General features: G+C 52.4%; 1 protein-coding gene and 1 long non-coding RNA gene across 4 annotated transcripts in view; one reads left to right on the top strand and one right to left on the bottom strand.

Moving 5' to 3' along the window:
• Window positions 1-10,471: 10,471 nt before the first annotated feature.
• Window positions 10,472-15,709, bottom strand: LOC113989304. Of its 2 annotated transcripts, none has more exons than XR_005564137.1 (3): window positions 13,682-15,709; window positions 13,064-13,181; window positions 10,472-12,627 (listed from the first exon to the last, which is right to left on the bottom strand). It is a non-coding gene; the product is annotated as an uncharacterized LOC113989304 (long non-coding RNA). The 2 variants fall into 2 exon arrangements; XR_003541197.2 differs by having other exon boundaries at window positions 14,387-15,709.
• A 7-nt stretch (window positions 15,710-15,716) lies between these two features.
• Window positions 15,717-18,247, top strand: part of NPTN (neuroplastin) — a 46,656-nt gene continuing 44,125 nt past the window's right edge. For both annotated transcript variants that reach the window (XM_039382871.1, XM_027723696.2), the window contains exon 1: window positions 15,717-16,059. In XM_039382871.1, coding sequence (XP_039238805.1) covers window positions 15,732-16,059 — 328 coding nt within the window. In that variant the 5' untranslated portion in view covers window positions 15,717-15,731. The remainder of the gene's footprint in view (window positions 16,060-18,247) is intronic.

Here is an 18,247-nt window from a genome sequence, read left to right as displayed (position 1 = left end):
GTGCATTCAGCCAAGGGACTGGGGTACATGCTGGGCCTGGGTATTGGGGGGCACAGAGTTGGGGAAGTAGAGCTTATAGAGCCAGGGGATTGGGATACACATGGCCTGGGTATTGGGGGGCACAGAGTTGGGGAAGTAGAGCTTATAGAGCCAGGGGATTGGGATACACATGGCCTGGGCATTGGGGTGCATGGAACTGGGGTACACATAACCCAGGGCACAGGGGTGCATGGAGCCAGGAGACCAGAGCACAGGAAGATGGGAATGTTGGGATACACAGAGTTGGGGGTCCAGGACACACCAGTGCAGAGGATTGGGGTACACAGATGTAGGGAGTGTGGGGGTGCACAGGGCTGGGAGAACAGGGTGCATGGAGCCAACCCTCAGAGCTGGGAGATGCAGACCCAGGGGACTGGGGTGCGTGAACCAGGGATTTTGGAGACCTCAAATTCGGGATGGGGTGCACAGAGCCAGGAACAAAAGGTGGCTTGCTTGAGTTTGCCCTGCAGAGACCAGGCTGCTTCCCAGGAAAAACCTGGCTAATGATTTACCCACACCGGCGCCCAGAGGCATTAGCAACCCCACGCTGTGCTGGGCAGAAAGTGCTGCCTGGGTCTAGAGGGGGAACCCCCAAATATTTGGGAGCCGTGGCACTGGAAAGAGACACCCATAAGAGTCCCCCATCTAGAACAGCAAGACCTCAGTCACAGAAGCATCAGGGCAGCCTCCCTCCTGCATCAGCCACCCAAAGGGAGCACGGTTTCCTTGGAAAACCCCTCTCACCACCTTTTGGGGTTTGCTTTCCGGGGGGTGCAGCCCAGCTGTGCTCTGGGGGTCCCCACCATCGCTCCCACAGCCCAGCAGATCGCTTTTGGCCGGGGCAGAGCTGCAGTGCTGAGCCTCCTCCCATGCTCCCACACACACAATGTCTCCTTTTATAGGGCCTCGGACACCCAGCACTGCTCCTGACACGCATGGAGGGATGCATCCGCAGGGAGACTGGGAAGAGAGCACGGCAGGGAAGGAAGAAGAGGAGGAAGAGGAAGAGCAGGGCACTGGGAGGGAGCCGAGTGATTTTTCAGCAGCATACACACAACAGATGTTCCCCAAAGGATGCAGTTTCTGGGTTTTAACATGATTTTCTCAACACCAGCAGCTCTTACTGTTTCTCCAAGGATCCAGTGGATTCCCAGGGCTCCATCAGCTGCAGTCTGTGCTCCAGAGCCAGGTGCCTGTGTGGGAGGTTTGGGTCTTTCATTGCTCCAGAGCAAAGGAAGCTCCTCACCCTTTTGATTACAGAGGAAAGCTGGAACGACCAAACCTGGAGAGCTTAAAATTAAAAGGCGAGTAAAAATAACCCAAGACATGCTATATTTAAAACCATTTCATTTCTTTTACCCCCTTGCAGGCAAGGAAGGATTTTGCAGTGCTGGAGCTGGTAAAAGGCTGCACGGCTTGACCCCGGCACCAAAGGGGGAGAGCAGCAGGAACGGGAAAGGATGAGGCCAATGTGCTTCAGAAGGCTGTGACTAAATGGGGAGCCCTGCTCTCGATTCATAGATGTGCCCTGCAAATCAAGCAGGTTTCTCTTTCCATGCCCAGCCTGCAATGGGCAGTGCTGGGTGTGCAGAGCGGCTCCGTGATCCCATCCTGTGCCAGCTCCGGCTGAGGAGCCATGTCATAGAATCATGGAATGGACTGGGTGGGAGGGGACCTTAAAGATCATCCCATTTTATCCCCTGCTATGAGTAGGGACATCTTCCACTAGACCAGGTTGCTCCAAGCCCTGTCCAACCTGGCCTTGGACACCTCCAGGGACACCTCCAGCTGTGGCAGCCACAGCTTCTCTGGCCAACCTGTGCCAGGGCCTCCCCACCCTGACAGGGAAGGATTCCTTCCCAATATCCCATCTAACCCTGCCCTCTGGCAGTGGGAAGCCATTCCCCCTTGGCCCATCTCTCCAGGCCCTTGTCCCAAGTCCCTCTCCAGCTCTTTTGGAGTCCCCAGGGCAGTGCTTCACACCATCACAGCGTCATCACTTTGTCCCTTCTCCCAACAGTTCACACGATAAAAGCAGCATCACAGCTTTGATATCTTAGCCACAAGTGCCTCTCTGCTTCTGTTGGTCTTTGAAGGTACAAAGTGAGCATCTGAGCACCTGGAGCTTTCTTAGTGTTAAATAGAAACCCAGGAAAAACCAAGGATCTTGGAAACAAAGGCAGATTTTTAACATCAAAACATGCTAAAAATTAAAATATGTGCTGCTTGCAAGTCTGCTCATAATTAACAATGAAAGGGCTTCCGGGGAGGAACTGAAATAGTAGATGTTCTCCATTCCAAATGATTATTTTTGGCTGATTTTCCTTCCTCAAACCCTGCAGTACCCAAGGTATGTGCATAAGAAATGTGCATAATAATGACCCGAAAAAATACAGAAAGGGCTGCAATTTGCAAGTTTAATTTCATGCTCAGCCAGCATTCGATCAAGGGGAGGAGGGAGAGCTGGAGAGGACGGATGGATGTGCTGGGGCAAATCCAGAGCCTCCCAACAAGGTGTCCACAGCATGTGGGTGAGCTCTGGGCATCCCAGAGAGGCTTGCGTGGATGTTTCCCCTTCCCATGCTGCACAGCACCAGTTTCCAGCTGCTAAGGATGTAGGAATCAAACATGTGATGCCCAGGAGGCTCTCCTGTATTTCCACTCAGCGTCTTCAGGATGGGTTCAGCACAAGACAGGGGGATGGAGGGTAAATCCCACCCTGGCTATGTGCCAATTTCCATCCCCCAAACCTGCCAAGATCATTGAATCCCAGAATGGTTTGGGTTGGAAGGACCTTAAAGCTCATCTTGTTCCACCCCCTGCCACGGACAGGGACACCTTCCACTATCCCAGGCTGCTCCAGGCCCCATCCAACCCAGCCTTGGACACTTCCAGGGATGGGGCAGCCACAGTTATTTTGGGCAACCTGTTCTATCCTGATCATCCCTCTTGGAGCCCTTTGGAAACATCGGTTGGATTCACATGGTGGTAACTGCATCACCTCAATGGGTGCAGCTACTGTCCTGCAGGATCCTCGGGCAGATGGAAAACAGCTCTGGCTCCTCAAACAAGTGCGAGGAATGTCACAGTGGCAAAAACAAAGGGTCTGGAGGAGCAGGAAGGGGTTTTGGAGGCCGAGCAGTGAGTCAGTCCCAAGAGAAAACCAGCACCACAACACCAAGCTGGGACACCCAAGACTTTTTTGCTGAGGCTGCGTCTGGATAACCTCAGTCCCGCTCACTCAGAGGAGCGGAGCTGGAACACGTGGGATGAGGCTGTCCCGAGACACAGGGTCGGGGCTGGGGCCAGTGAGTCACTCACCAGATGTTTTAGGTCTGTGTGTGGCAGAGGCTGCTCTGGAGGCAGCTCGGCATTTTCGCAGCACACGAGGGTCATTCATAGGCTGAGAGCCCAGGACGGGCTCCAGATGCAGCACCATCCCAGCAGGAAGCTGGTGAAAATGGGATGAGTTCCAGGTGCAGTGCACACCCAGCCGACCCTGACCCTACACCTGGTGGCACCCAGGTGTGCACCATCCCTCTCCTTCCCAAACACAGACCCAGCAAGCCCCCACCACCAGGAGATGCCCAAAATGGAGGTTCAGAGGCTTCATCTGTCTCTCAGTTCAGACCAGCTGCAGCAGATGGTTTTCCCTAAATTCAGGGAGCTTTTATGCATCCTAAAATCTGGATAAAACCCAGGATGCCAATAGCTAGAAATGCTAGAGGCCTGGGCTGCCAGTGCTGTGTTCCCACTACTGCAGATAACTATTCCCACTGCAAAATTAACAATTTATCAGGATCAGCACCCCAGATCCCCACTGGGGAGCCCCAGTGCAAGGGAAGGGTGGGAACATGCACTGGGGAGTGGGGACAAAGCCAACACTGCAACCACCTTGACTTAGTTTTGCCCAAACTGGTGCAAAATCATCATGAGAGGTCTGCAAGGGGTAATGAGGGAGGGTGAGCACAGGGGCCATCCCACAGCACGGGGGTCTGCATTCCCAAGAAAGCTTAGGAGAGCCTTCCCAACACATGTGCGTGCCAAGGGCAGGCTCCTGCCTGCTGTGCCTGGCAGTCAGCCAAGCCCATGCAGCCTCTCCAGCCCCAAAGGTGTTTATTTTTTAAAATGGTATTAAATTTGCAGCAGTGGTGGGAGCAATCCTTGCCCTGGAGCCCTTCCCCAGACCTCTGCTCTGCTGGGCACAGCTCAGGCAAGATCCTTGGTGGATCCCATTCCCAGGAGCAGAGTCAGAGCACATTAAGGGGGGGTTTAAGTCCACGTCATTCCCTGTCATTCCCTGCCTCCTCACTTGCCCCAGGGCCCCTCAGGAGCAGGGATATGACTCTGCCCTGATCACAGAGGTTTTTCCAGAGCCTGCCTTGGAGCAGACACTGCAGGATGAAAAGGCTCCTCTTTGTTCCAGCTGCATTGCCTTTGGGGCAGGAAGGGATGAAGAGCCAGCTGGTAGGCTGAGCTGTGCTCCAGGCCCTTGGAGAGGACTTCCCTGCCCCCACACATGGAAAATGAGGCCTTTTCCTTCTCCTTTCCTCCTGCTTTGTTTCCACATCCTTCCCAGGCATTGCCCAGTCCTTCCACCCAGCCTTGTTGCCATCAGCATCCAACACCTCTGCTCTCCAGCAGCTAAGGAAGGCTGGGACTCATCATCAGCAAGGACAGTGTGAAGAAGGCAAAAAGGGGGGGGTGTTTTCCCCCCAAATCTAAGAAATATGAGAACTAACCCCCCACCCTCACAAAGACATCAGCCCTCTGTGCTCCAACCATTACCAGAGCCCTTCATCTGTCCCAGAACAAGCCTCATAGTGGGATAGCCAGGGTCTGTTCCCCCCCATCCTCCTCCAGCCAAGCCTGAGAGGGAGCAGGAACATTGCACCTGGAAAACCTGAGGTCAGAGAAATGCCCCAAATCCAGCACTGATACCTTGCAAAAGGCACCTCCCTGTCCTGCAAGGGACTGGGACCACTGGACACCCCAGCTCTGGTCCGTGTGTCCTCTGCAGCGTAGGCTGGGGCCGTGGCTGGGGCAGCACTGGGAAGCTGCAGAACCCATCCTAACACGTGGTGAAGGCCCCACAATTCTGGCAGCTTCTTCCCAAATTTCACATGGCAGAGGCAGGAGGTGCCAAAGATCACATCCATGCATTTCCCCCCCTTACCTGACAGATACTCCTGTCAATCCCCACAGCTTTCATTGATTTCTGATGACAACAACTTTCCAAACACTGCCACGGGGCCACCTCCTACCTGGGTGCCATTTACCTGGTGTCCCCAAGCTGTGTTGAGGGCTCTGTCTCCTGACCACACCAGACAAATCATCTGTTGACAGAAAAGCAGACAGGAGCCAGGGGTTCCTGGTTCACTTACAAAGCATGTGCTGCATTTTGATCTCCCAGGAAATTAATTCAGTTCAGAGCAGCCCAGCTATCTGTAAATATTAGTAAGGTATTTTCTTATCAGAGAAAAGTCACCAGGCTTTTCTTTTCCCCAGCAACACCTCTGCAAGATTACTTTCACTATGCCTTTCATCAATTCATGGTTTGGGAAAAAGAAGGGTTATCTCTAAAACCTTTCCTTAAGGTCTTTTCTTCAATAAACTCAAAGCCCCATATTACAACAACAAGTAAACTCCATGTAGGCAGCACGGCAGCAACAGCACAGCCAACCTCGAGGGAAATCAAGTGGAATAAATACCTGAGCAGTGCCAAAGTGGAGCTGCAGGACGGGATCACCACGTCCCAGGGAAGGCAGTGACACCACAGCCCGGCTATGCGGAACTTCAAAAGAGCCCTCATGGAGGAACAAACCATTCCCGGGCATCAGGGACTCAGCCCACTCACACACGGGATGAGGTACAGAGGACAGCTCTGCTCCCCACTTACCTGCACACATGTTCAAGCCTCAAAGCTGAACAGGCTCTCCCCAGGCACTGCTTGACTCAACACTTTTATTTACAACATGACTGCCAGGAGAAGCTGTGGCTGCCCCATCCCTGCAAGTGTCCAAGGCCAGGACAGGGGCTTGGAGCAACCTGGGATAGTGGAAGGTGTCCCTGCCCATGGGAGGGGGGCGGAATGAGATGAGCTTTAAGTTCCCTCCCAACCCAAACCATTCCATGACTCTGATTCCAGCACAAAGCTTTATGCTATTCTCCCCCAAAATATAACCTTAATCATCCATGATGTAAACAGCCAGGAGTGTGAGGCTGCATTATATCCCGAGACTTTGGATCTCAGCTCCTGCCTGGGAGGTGCCCACCAGTGACCCCAGCAGCATCCCTACAGCAAGGGCACCACGATGCCACTGGTGTCCCTGCTGTTAGACACTCCCAATATCCCTTTCAAGCCCAGTTTCCTAGGAAAACTAAGTGTGTGGCTGTCCCTCCTCTCCCCAACAATGCATTAGCAAACTTTAAGTCTGAAGCAAGGTCAAAGCTGAAGGGGTGGTTTGGCCCCTACCAGCCTGGGTAGGAATTCCCCAGGAGTCAGAGCAGCACACACAGCCCAGGGTGCCAGCACACGTCCTGGCTGCCCATCCACTGCTCCATCCCAGCCATAACCTGGGCCACAGATCTCCCAGGAGCTCACAGGGGAGAAGGAGTTATTACAGCGGTGGGAAAGGGATGATCCGATGGAAATGAAGCCTTGAGATGGAATAACCCCCACGCTGCTGCTCCCAGAGCAGCTGATTTCAAGTGCACCACATTTCCAGGCTCACATATTTTTGGAGCCCACCCTGTGCTTCACAGAACAGAGCTTTTTCCAAGAAAAGCCCTTCCCAAAGCAGCTCCTCCATCTCAGCACCAGCATCCTCCTCCTCCTCCTCATTCCTCTCTTCCTCCAAGGCAGCTGCCAGCAAGGAAGGGAAGATGGCAACTGCAGAAGTCACTACGCAGCTTGTCTGCGGCTGATGCTTTCGGCTCATAAATTGCAGCTGTCCCATGGCAACGTGTCAAATGCATCGTGCACAAGATGCCACGTTCACACCATTATCCCCACCACAGTCCTCCCCACACCATCTGCTTGGAGCAGGGCCCCCTCAACAGGTGGCTGGTGGGACGGTAAGAGGAACCGTCAGCTTTTTAGGGGATCTTGCAGCACAGGATACACCGACTTTCTCCCAGATATCCTGCTGCCTGCTTAGGAACAGTCCCACAAGGAGATTCCCACTCACAAAGGCAGGCAAAGACGTTGTCACGACAAGCTGAAGATCGGCTGTTTGCTCCCACACGCTTCTGCGGCAGCTTGATGGGCCTCGGGGGAGGTCTGTGGCGTGGACCCACCTGGGGATGAGGCCACAGGTCCCACCTGCCCTGCAGAGTGCCCAGGGGAAGCCCCCCACTGGAATACAGGGACCTCCAGGACAGTTTGCTCGTGCAAACACACTCCTCTGGCAGCTTTTTTTAACCTTTACCCTGTGGTTTGTTTGCACTCTGCTCAAATCAAGCCCAAAGAAGGGCAGATGTCAGCCTGAAATAACCACATACCTCTGCACCCTCCTCGGCGGCTTTTTCTGAGCACCACGTGGCCTTGGGACCGAGGTTTATCTGAAGTTTGGAAACCATTCCCAAAGCCCACCAGCATCTCAGGGTACAGCACCACGTGCTGGAGCCTGGAGACCCCGGGGAGGGGATGGGGGGTGAAGAGATGCTCCTGGTCGCAGCTGCACAAGCTCCACCTCTGCTCCTGGCACCCCAGGATTGCTGGAGCACAGCCATCCTCCACCACCCACCCAGCCACAGGCTCGGAGAGGCAAACCAGCCAGGACTGCTGGCAGGGACCTCCGGAGATGAGATCTCCAGCCTTCCTGCCACTCTTCAGTCTTTCCCAGACCTGCCTCTTGCTCCTGCCAAGCTCAGAGCCAGTTCTCTTCCCATGCATACACCCCCCTAGGCTCAGCATCTCTCTCTAAGGTCCCTTAGAGAGACACATCCTTTGCTGTTCCCTAGGTTGCCCTGCCCAATTTATCATCTTTTTTTTTCTTTTCCCAAAACTAGTTCTCCTTTCTAAAAGCACATGGGAAGGAGGTTTCAGACTTTCCATTGAAACTGGCTTTTTCCTCCACCCGTTCTTCCCCAAAACTGTAATTCAAACAGCTTTAATTGTACATTATTTTCTTTCTGAATTGCCCCTATGGATAATTTATCTTCTTTTAGTGTAGCTGTAGGGAGTACAATCTTATCTTTCAGCTCCAGCAAGGCTGACAATTTCCTATCTTCTGATGCCTTCTGCTCTTTACTATGTTGAGGCTTTGTTATAGAGTTGATTAAAGCAAAATTGCTTTTTGCTGCAATTTTACTGCAATCTAACCCAGAAATGCCCAAAGAATCACAGTCATCTTTTACAATGCTCATCTGTTCGCTGCTATAAAAGTCTTCCCTGCTCAGGCTGGAGCAGCTCAGATTCTGCACCAGCAGTAATGTTTGCCATCAATTAAACATCCCCTATTGACAGTCCTCCAAGCTTTTGGAGGGGAGATACAGGAGATACTCAGCCGAGCCCCTGGTCACTCACTGTTATCCCCATTGTTCATTTTCTCCTACTGATAAAAAAATATTCTCCTCATAAATTGCTTTTCTTTTAGCTCGTGCCTCCAGAAGCTGTTCCCAAGCCCCTCCACCGCAGCTTCCTCAGTAGCTCGTTTTTCAAAAGAGTCTGAAGGCCAAATGTTATCCCCAACATGCACACAGAGCCTAAAATCTCCACGAAAAATGCACAGTTCTCCCAATTTAGCTCATTTCCAGGCCTTAGCAGGGCACAGAATCATGGAATATCCCAAGCTGGATATTCCATGGAGTATCCCAGTTGTGCTCCTGGCCCTGCACAGGACACCTCAACACATGGCACCAACCAGCACAGCCCCAGCCCTGAATCCACTTCTCAGGGGTTATAACAATATTTTTTGGCTAGTCTAGATGACTCTAGGATTTTGCTATCCCCATCCAGCTGGGAGAAAGTGTCTGGATCTGGTGCGTCATACCTCAGTATTGGGAAGGTTTTCATGTTCCATCCCTCTTCTTCCAGCTCCCAAAGAGCCAAGTGCATCAGGAAAATGGCCCTTTTCATTGCACTGCCAATGCCTTGGGGTCTCACAGGATGCCAGGAACACCCTACCTGTCAGCAGGGGACATGAAAAACCCCATTTCAGCCACCAGCACATTCCTCCTCATTGCTCAGACAGGAGACAGGGCCACCTACACGAGAGAACTTAATCCCACTCCAATAAAACCAGTCTGGAAGCCCAAGGTAGAACTGACTTATCCACATTCCAGCTCAAACCAAGAGATCTACGGGCTCTGAGCTTATATGGAGCAATGGGCAGAGGGTGTGGGTGGCTGGGGGTCCCACAAGAAGCTGCTCAAGGCCATTGAAGTCTATTTGTGCCCCCCTGGCTGAACCCATTCTTTCTCAAGACTGTATTTATTTTGGGTGTCATACTCTCGAGGGAGAAGGGAGCCTCAGGTTTCACCAAATCACTTTTATTAAACCATTGCATCATTGGCTAAAATAAATGTGCCCCAGGGCAGTACAGAATTCTGATCAGACAGAGCCGTTAAGGTTAGAGAAACCCATGTCTAATCTAACCTGCATCAGGCAGGACTAGGAAAATTGTATCCAAGTCTACCATTTACCACACTGTAAAGGCTGGATAATACCTTTAATTTTGATTTAGCTGGTAAAGGATGACCCGCAGGGGATGTGGAAAACGAGCACCACATAGAATAGATGCGATAACCAGCGGCACCACCCCGAGCAGCCTGTGCTGCCGGGGCTGCTGTTTGCCAGCTCAGTAACGACCTCCCGGCTGGGCCGTTCCCTCTGTTCACCCTCACGCTGATCGCAGGCTCATTGTCTCCATTTCACTGGAATCCCCGTCGTTTAGGCAGATGGGTATCGACGTTTCTGCCTGGCTGGGCTGTGCCCGGCGGGGCCGGGGCGGGAGCCGGCGGTCGATGCAGAGCCATGATAGCACAGCTGCCATCGACGGCCGGGCACGGAGCTGCTCCAGCCCCACCCGGGAACGAGTGCCCCCGAGGGCACCTGAACGGGGGTGTTCCCCCACCGGCCCAGGAGGGATTCACAGAATTGTGGAATTATGGAATACTCTGAGTTGGAAGGGACCCATCAGCATCATTCAGTCCAACTCCTGCTCTGCCAGACACCCCAACAATCCCACCCTGTCCCTGAGAGCGTTGTCCAAGCGCTCCTTGAGCTCTGGCAGCCTTGGTGCTGTGCCCACTGCCCTGGGGAGCCTGTTCAGTGCCCAACCAGCCTCTGGGGGAAGAACCTTTTCCAGATATCCAATCTAAACCTGCCCTGACACAACTTCAGGCGATTCCCTTTACCTCCCTCGGGTCCTGTCACTGGTCCCCACAGAGATCAGTGCTGCCCCTCCACTGCCCCTTATGAGGATGGTGAAGGCCCCACTGAGGTCTCCCCTCAGTCTCCTCCAGGCTGAACAAACCAAGTGACCTCCGCTGCAGAGGGCCAGGGTGGCACAGCCAAATATATCCCTGGGGAAAAAAAGAGGGACCACATGGCTCGCTGAGATGTCCCCTGATGTACGAAACAGCACTTTGGGGATGGCACAGGCTCTTCTACCTCTCAAGCAACCAGTGCCTGCAGGCTGAGGGACAAGTCCTGGGGGCACTGACGGCCCTGAGCAGCCCCGCCTGGGATGGGACTCCCAGCCACACTTGCCCATGAGCTTGGGAGCCCATTTAAGCTCAGCCCAGGGCTAGTCCCAGTTTGAGTTGTGCCTCTGGGGTGCTGGTCTAGTTTAGTCCCAGTTATACCTGCAGCTATAGGCCCTATTGATGTGAATCCTGATCTAGACCGATTTCCCAGCTTGAGCTCAGATCTGTTTTGTCCCCTTGGACCTGCCTAGGGATCACCTGGCTGTGGCTGCCCGCACCAGCATTGATCCTATGGATTGATTCCTCCAGCCTGCCCTACTGCTGTGAATGTGCAGGATGACAGGGACTCTTGGCTGCCCCCGGCTGCCTCCTGCTCTCCTTACTCAGGTACCCTGGCACTGGTCCTTCCCTGCCAGCCATGGTGTTCCCTTTACTTCCCTATCCCGTTGGGAGCAGTGCCCTGGCACAACACCCCCGATTGCCGTGGGCACCCCTTGTCCAAAGCCAAGCTGAGTCCCCAGGCAAATAAAATGCGATGGGAATAGTCTGGCCTGTGGGGAGTAGCCCCAGGACACAGGGATGTCCCTGCATGGCAGCAAAAGAGCCCAAATCCCTGCTACTGTGGCTCATGGAGGGTGAAGCTGAAGCCCAGCTGCAGGCACTGCCCAGCCTGTGCTAATCCAGGGGTGCCACCTGCCGTCTGGTCCTGACGGATCACCCACAGCCTCACCTCTGCATCCCGAAAATTGCTCCAGATGTTCAGGTTTTCCCCTGTGCCTCCTAGGAAGCCCCCTGCCAGGACTCACAGCATGCAAGAGCAAGTTGAAGCGCAGGACAGCTGACCCCACACATCCTGCCTGTGGCTGGATGGAGCTGCTCTCAAAAAAAGCAGCAGGATAATATCCTTTTCCTCAGGATAACGAGGTCAGGGAATGGCTCTTGTGTGTCTGTAACTGGAAACTAAGTTGTTGGACCCAGTTCCCTAAAAAACTGGGTGGAGAAAAACATTATGGCGTGGCTGAGATGGATGAAAAACCTGCAATTGAGAGAAATAATTTTGGATTGGGTCAGGGGGAGGGGAGGAAAAAAAAAAGCAGTTTGATTTCTTTTTGTCTCTCTATCTCCTTTCCTGCAGAAAATAAGGTTAGACAAACTTCAGATTTCTGTCATAACAAAGCTGATGTCAAACATGATGATATTTCTCACTGGACTCCTTGTTTACATTACAAATCATCCTGACCAAAGTTACCCTTTCTGTCACAATGTTTGTTTTGCATGAAAAGACATTTCTGCTCAGAAATAACAAAATAAAAAAAAAAAAATCAAGTTAAAACATTTTGACCAGTTCTGACAGGAATATTTGAACATGTAGGAGGAGGATGGGAGATGGCTTGGAATAACCAAGCTGCCATTACCCATGGGGTTGAGATGTGTCAAGTCAGCTTTCTGCTAAATAACAAAGCACATCTAGATTTTTTTTTTAATTATTATTACCCTGAGATCTTTCTTTTCTTTTTTTTATATCCCATTTTTCTCTGGTTTCAGCAGCTTTTCCTTTGACTCTTATCCCTCGGAGCATGTCGCTCTGTGATTTGACAAGCTTTTCCTTCGCCTCTCATTCCTCAGAGTGCTAATTTTGCAGTTTAATCTTTTTCTGGCCCTTCAGGATGAAAACTGGAAGGGTCACCTGTGCAGCACTTGCCTGTATGAGCCAGAGAGCCTTTCTGGTGACTCACTGTGGCGGTGTCACCATTGTTTGGTGGCTCCATTCTGTTATCTGATTAGGTTCATGTAGTTCTCCACCTGCCATTGTGCCTTTGGGGAGATTAATACACATTAATCACATGCATAAGGTCGGAGTTACCTTCTGGGATCGGTGCTTTCCCTGGCATGTCGCCCTCAAAGCAGTAACTGATGTTATCCAGCGTCTCTCAGCTGCAAAAGGTGAGGTTTGCTGTTGGACGTCAGCGAGTGTTTGATACTCTACCCTACACTTTCAACTGGTAATAGATTCCAAACAGGGTCACTGCAAGTCAGGCAAAGCTAAGAAATGTTTTTCTGTGAGGGTGGGGAGGCCCTGGCACAGGTTGCCCAGAGAAGCTGTGGCTGCCTCATCCGTGGAAGTGTCCAAGGCCAGGCTGGATGGGCCTTGGAGCAACCTGGGATAGTGGAAGGTGTCCCTGCCCGTGGCAGGGGGTGGAACTGAGTGATCTTTAAGGTCCCTTCCAATCCAAACCATTCTATGAAAACTTCCTTCAAGTCCCAAAGCATATCAGTAAACACATGGAAATAACGGGGATCTCTTAAACAATTCCAGTTGCAAGAAGACAAGCTCAAAAGATTCCCCCCACACATAAAAAAAGGACGATACCTCTTTGCTACTCTCTGAGAACTGAAACTCTCTCCTGAATTTCCTGCTGATTACGGTGGTTTTTTTCTTCCCCTTTGCTTGTTTTGTTTCTGAGATTTTCTGTCCTTGTGCTGAAGTCCTAAGGAATAAGCAGAGAATAATCAAAATTGAGATACCCCAGGTGAAAAGATGGGTCTTGACCGAAGCGAAAACGCACAGATTTGGAAACTTTGCCACGGCTGAGTTTCCCCTGCCACTCATGAAATTAGGAATCGCCATGAGGAAATCAGCCAAACACATCATCCATCAGCCTGCAAAGACTCAATCTGGTGGAATAACAGGCCTTTCCTTTCTACCAGCCACTATGTTGAATCTATTGCTGGTGAATTCCTCCAGAAATCCCCTATAAATACAAGTTGTTGCAAGAGGATTCACTCATGCATGGCAGAACAACAGGTTTTTACCCTATATTATGGCTGGATACCTGAGTATGGCAGGAATAGATCTTCTTTATATATATATATATATATACACATATATATATATATTTATATATTAGAGATCTGTGGGAACTTCATATACGCCAACAGACTCTTGAAGGCAACAGCAAGCTCCGGATCAGATCCATGAGCACATCACCTTTTTGGGTTTCTTGTGTTGTACGTTCACAGCATGTGTGTTGATCCCAAACCCACAGGTCAGCTCAGTGTGTGCAGCACCCTCGTTAACCAGGCTGGGGAACCAGCTCCGATGGGAGCCCGGCAGGGAGGCTCCAGGGGACAGCAGGGCACCGTGTCCTGGCGTTGTCCCCGAAGGAACGCCAACCTGAGGGCTCAGTTATGCAACTGTGGGGAGAAGCTCCAGCTTCTCAGCGTGCTGAGCTGGTGACAGAGGGGAGAATAATCCTCCTGCTAAGTTGGGCCCAGGCCTGTGGCAGCGTGAGTCACCCTGAGCTGCCATGGTTACGGAAGGAGTATTACTGTGCAGATCCAAACCCTGCTCGCAGAAAAGCACAGCGCTAACTAGTTCCAAACTTGGAAAACAGTCGAGTGTAGGTAAGGCCTAATACCGAGTGGGTGTTTGCAAGGAGGAGAGTTAGAGAAAAATCCTCCAGAGCTAATATTCAGCTGGAAAAACAGCATGCATAGAGCAGGAAGAAGGACACCGCTGCGCAAAGCCACGATTTCTGGATCCTTTTCCCCATTTTGTCTGGTTTGCAAGGGCTACTGTCAGAATTGCTCCACAGAGGGGGATAAAAGAGGATGTTTCCACACCACAAGAAAACACACGGTAGTGTCACACAGATGAATCAGCTGGCATGAATAGTGAGTCATGGAAATGCACCATGGAAATTCTCCAGCGCAGTGGAATCTCTAATGCACATCAAATCCGGCATCCTTGGAGAGGCAGGGGCAGCCAGGATGACGTATGGCACCAGCACATGCCCAAAAACACTCCTCACGAGTGACCTCAGCCCTGGGAAGCTGCAGTCACTAAGCCTACGATCCTCATCCAAGTCCTGAAGCGCTGGGGCAGTCAGTTCAGCAGGGTTTTCATGGAAAAGGTGTGTCTGATCCTTGTTTTCAGTGAGTCACAGCTGCAATAAAAGGACTTGGAGTCTGTTTGCTAACCATCAGCTGAGAATGACCTGGGCAAGGTAAAGGATCAGGGATACAAAGTCAGGAAATCAGGACAGTTTTGGATGTTACCACAATGCTGCACCCACCTCCCATTCCACCCCTAGTTGTGGGCACACCTGGGCCCAAAGAGATCTCTGGATTGGAAACTGAGGACTCTGCAGAAAGATGAAAATCTGGTTTTGAGGGATTTTCTGCTCTTCTTTTGTTTTTTTTTTCCCAGTGTCCTCTGCTGGTCTGTCCCATTATCTCCTGCAAGTCTTGTATCTTCCCACCACCAGCACAGAACACAGCAACCACAGTGCAAGGAGTGACCTGTACCTGTGATTTATGAAAGTAAGAGAAATCCCCCCCAAAGCTCACCTACAGCAAATTTTCAGGACACCTGGCTGGGCCAGTGAGCCAGGCGTGAGTCTTTGTGCTTTTTGCCCCCAATTCCACCACTAGCATGGGGCAAACACCTTTGCTTCACGCGGCCTTGTTTTCCTACTTGTGCAAAACAGACGTGGCCCTTGAAAAAACACTTTATTTTATACGAAAGAGTAGCCGTGATGGATAGTGTTTAAAATAATTCTAGTCTTTTCTGGGTGTATGGCCCTGAAGCTGAACAATTTGGGATGGACTTCGGGTTCCCCTGACAGGCTGCAATCCCTGCAGAACGGCACATGAACTTCTCAATTTTAAGGTACGAGCAGAGCTCTTGCCCTGTGTTTGCAAGTATTGTAAGCCCACGAAGAACAGAAGCGAGGAGTGTGGTGCTCCCTCACACCGCTGGAGGGGCGCCCCAGAGGGGATGGATCTCTGTCTCTCAGACGACGGATCCCTCAGGCGGGCTCCGCTATCCCGCCCTTCGCGCCCCTGAGGGGACGGATCCCTCAGGCGGGCTCCGCCATGGCGCCCCTGAGGGGACAGCAGCCTCAGGCGGGGCAGGGTTAGCTCTCCGCCGCCCTGGCGTCTCTCTCCAGCCGCCGGCCCGGGAGCTCGGCGGGCAGAAGGAGGCAGGGCTTGGAAGCCGCGGTGGGGCTGAGTCAAAGGGGCCGAACCGCGGCATCATGGCGGCGGGGCCGGGCGGGGTCGGCGGTGACACCGCCCCCCTCCCTCCCGCCCCCCTCACACCCGGCGCCGCCCCCGCCCCCGGCAGCTCTCGCGAGAGCGGGCGCTGCGCTGCGGTAGGAGGTCGGCGGAGAAGGACGGACGGAGCCGCCGCCGCTCCCGCCGCCGCCTCACCCTCCTCTCCTTCCTCCTCCTTTTCCTCCTCCTCCTCCTCCTTCTCCTGCCCCCGTCTCAGGAGGATGCCGCGCTCCGGGCCGCTGCCCGCCGCCTTCTCGCTGCTGCTGGCGACGGCCGCGCTGCTGCCGGGACCCGCCGCGGCGCAGAACGGTGAGGGAGGGCGGCGGCGGGGGGGAGGGAGGAAGGGAGGGGGGGGCGCGCGTTGCTATGGCGGCGGGGGGGCTGTGGGCAACCCCGGGGGTGGGGGGGCGACCCAGGGGTTTGGGGGGATCCCTGTGTCCTGGGGTCCCTCAGGGGAAGGGGGAGAAGGGGGGGAAGGAGGAGAAGGGGGAGCTGGCTCGTCTCCCCCCCCGCCCCGGCTCCTCCTGAGGCGCCTCGTGCCGCCGGTAAAATGGAACATCTCCTCATCTCCTCCCGCCTACTGAACCTGCATCTGCCGGGCCGCCTTAAATCATTTATAATGCAATAAACCCCGTAGTTCCTTAGCAACTGGAGAGGTCCTTCTGATAGGAGCGTAAAAGAAGGAATTAAAAAAAAAAAAAAAAAAAGCCCACCACACCCCAAGCCTCCTCTGTTCCTTGTAGGATAGCGTGAGCTAAATCCAGCGCGGTGCCTCCTCCCGGTGAGTTCGCAGCCAAGTGCATGACAATTAGTGGCAGAGCGGAGCGGGGCCAAGAGGCTGGTCCAGCCGAGCCTCCTGCTCCAAGGAACATCCTGCAGCGCTGATAAAAATGCCTGTCTGATCCTGCCAGGCCAGGCGGGAGCCGAGGCAGGGTCTGTCTGCTCCGGGGCTGCTCCAGCACCGGCCCTCTGGAGCGGCTTCTCTTGCAGCATCATGGTCAGGGATGCTTTGGCCTGTAAGTGCGGGGAAGGGCAGGGATCTTGGCTCACGGGAGACTGATCTACGTCCATGGGGAAAATTTGCCTAGAAGGAAGGATTACCTTGCTAACACGCCAATTCCCCACTAGTTTTCGTTGTTTCATCCTTCTTTCTCTCTCCTTCCTTTCTGCTCTGCAGATAATATTCAGTCCTAGTGTTCTGCTTTTGTTGAGGTGGATTTTGCCTTGCAGCATGAGGTTAGCTTCCTCTGCTCCTTGCTCTAGAGGAATCATAGAGTCATGGAATCATGGAATCACAGACTGGTTTGGCTTGGAAGGGACATTAAAACTCATCTCGTTCCACCCTCTGCCATGGGCAGGGACACCTTCCACTAGACCAAGTGGTCCCAGATAAAATTTGTGCCTTAGTAGGTGCAGATTTTGCAGTCTGAAACCAAAACTGAGCTTGTCTGCCTCTGTTAATTAAGCAGAAGCAGCTTTGGTATCCACACTGTCTGAATGAAAACTGGAGGCTTTCTCTGGAATGAAGCACTTTTTTTTGTGAAGCCTACAAGAGTGTGGGGAAAACCCTGCTGGAGTTCAGTGCGAATTAGGGACCTGGCTTCTGTGAGCTCCCAGGGAGGTGCTCATTGGGATGAGTTGTGGATGAAGTGTGGGTCTCTGTTGTAGACATGCTTCCTGTGCCACCTGAGCATTCTCATCGCAGGGTTAATCTGCCTTTGGTGTGTTTCCACACAAATTCCACCCTTGAATTTGGGTTTTCTGACAAGCAAGTTAAAATGGGTCATGTTCCTGAGGCTGTTCCTGTGCAGAGTTAGCAGGCAAGGTGTTAAATGCCAGCAGCTGGGATAGCAATTCCAAATGGCTGGTAAGCAGTGCAGGCATTTGGTGTTTGACAGGACTTAGATGTTTGGAGGTCAACGATCAAATTTTGGGCATAGCTGGAAAGTGTCTTTATTGTGACTTCCATGCCTGGCATGAAGCTGACCAAGAGCAGGAGATCTTGGCATGAGGGAAGATTGCAGATCACAGGTGTATCCTGGAAGCTCCTTAATTTTTGTTTGGTTAACGAGGGTCATCCAGACAATTAAATGGTGAGGGAGCCTCTGAGTATCTCTAATTCTGTGGGAGCTTACACAGGTGAGTGAAAGTCTGCTTGGGAAGGAGTAGAGCACTTCAAAGCAAGTGAAAGGTGGAGATCCTTCTGACTGAGGTTATGGCTCCTGTTGAATCTTTACCCCAGTTTTAATTCAAAGATTTTAGGCCCTGCTGCAGAGGAACTGGTTTCTTTTTCAACAAATAATAGCCCATGAGACACTTAATGAAACAGAACAATTCCTCTTTGGCCTGAAGGATAGGTCCAACCATTTCCTGACTTGTGTCTATTCCTTGTAAGTCATTAGAAAAACGATGCTGTGGTTTGAACAGGCTTGTGCAAGTCTGTCGGTGACATCTTTGAAAACAAAACTTCTCCCACACGTGGTGCTTTGAAGGTGCA

Source organism: Pipra filicauda, unplaced genomic scaffold (genome assembly GCF_003945595.2).
Source record: "Pipra filicauda isolate LSUMZ 115617 unplaced genomic scaffold, ASM394559v2 scaffold287_size946512_pilon, whole genome shotgun sequence".
In the NCBI taxonomy this organism is placed as follows: Eukaryota; Metazoa; Chordata; class Aves; order Passeriformes; family Pipridae; genus Pipra; species Pipra filicauda.
This window is presented reverse-complemented; position numbering and strand designations above follow the sequence as displayed.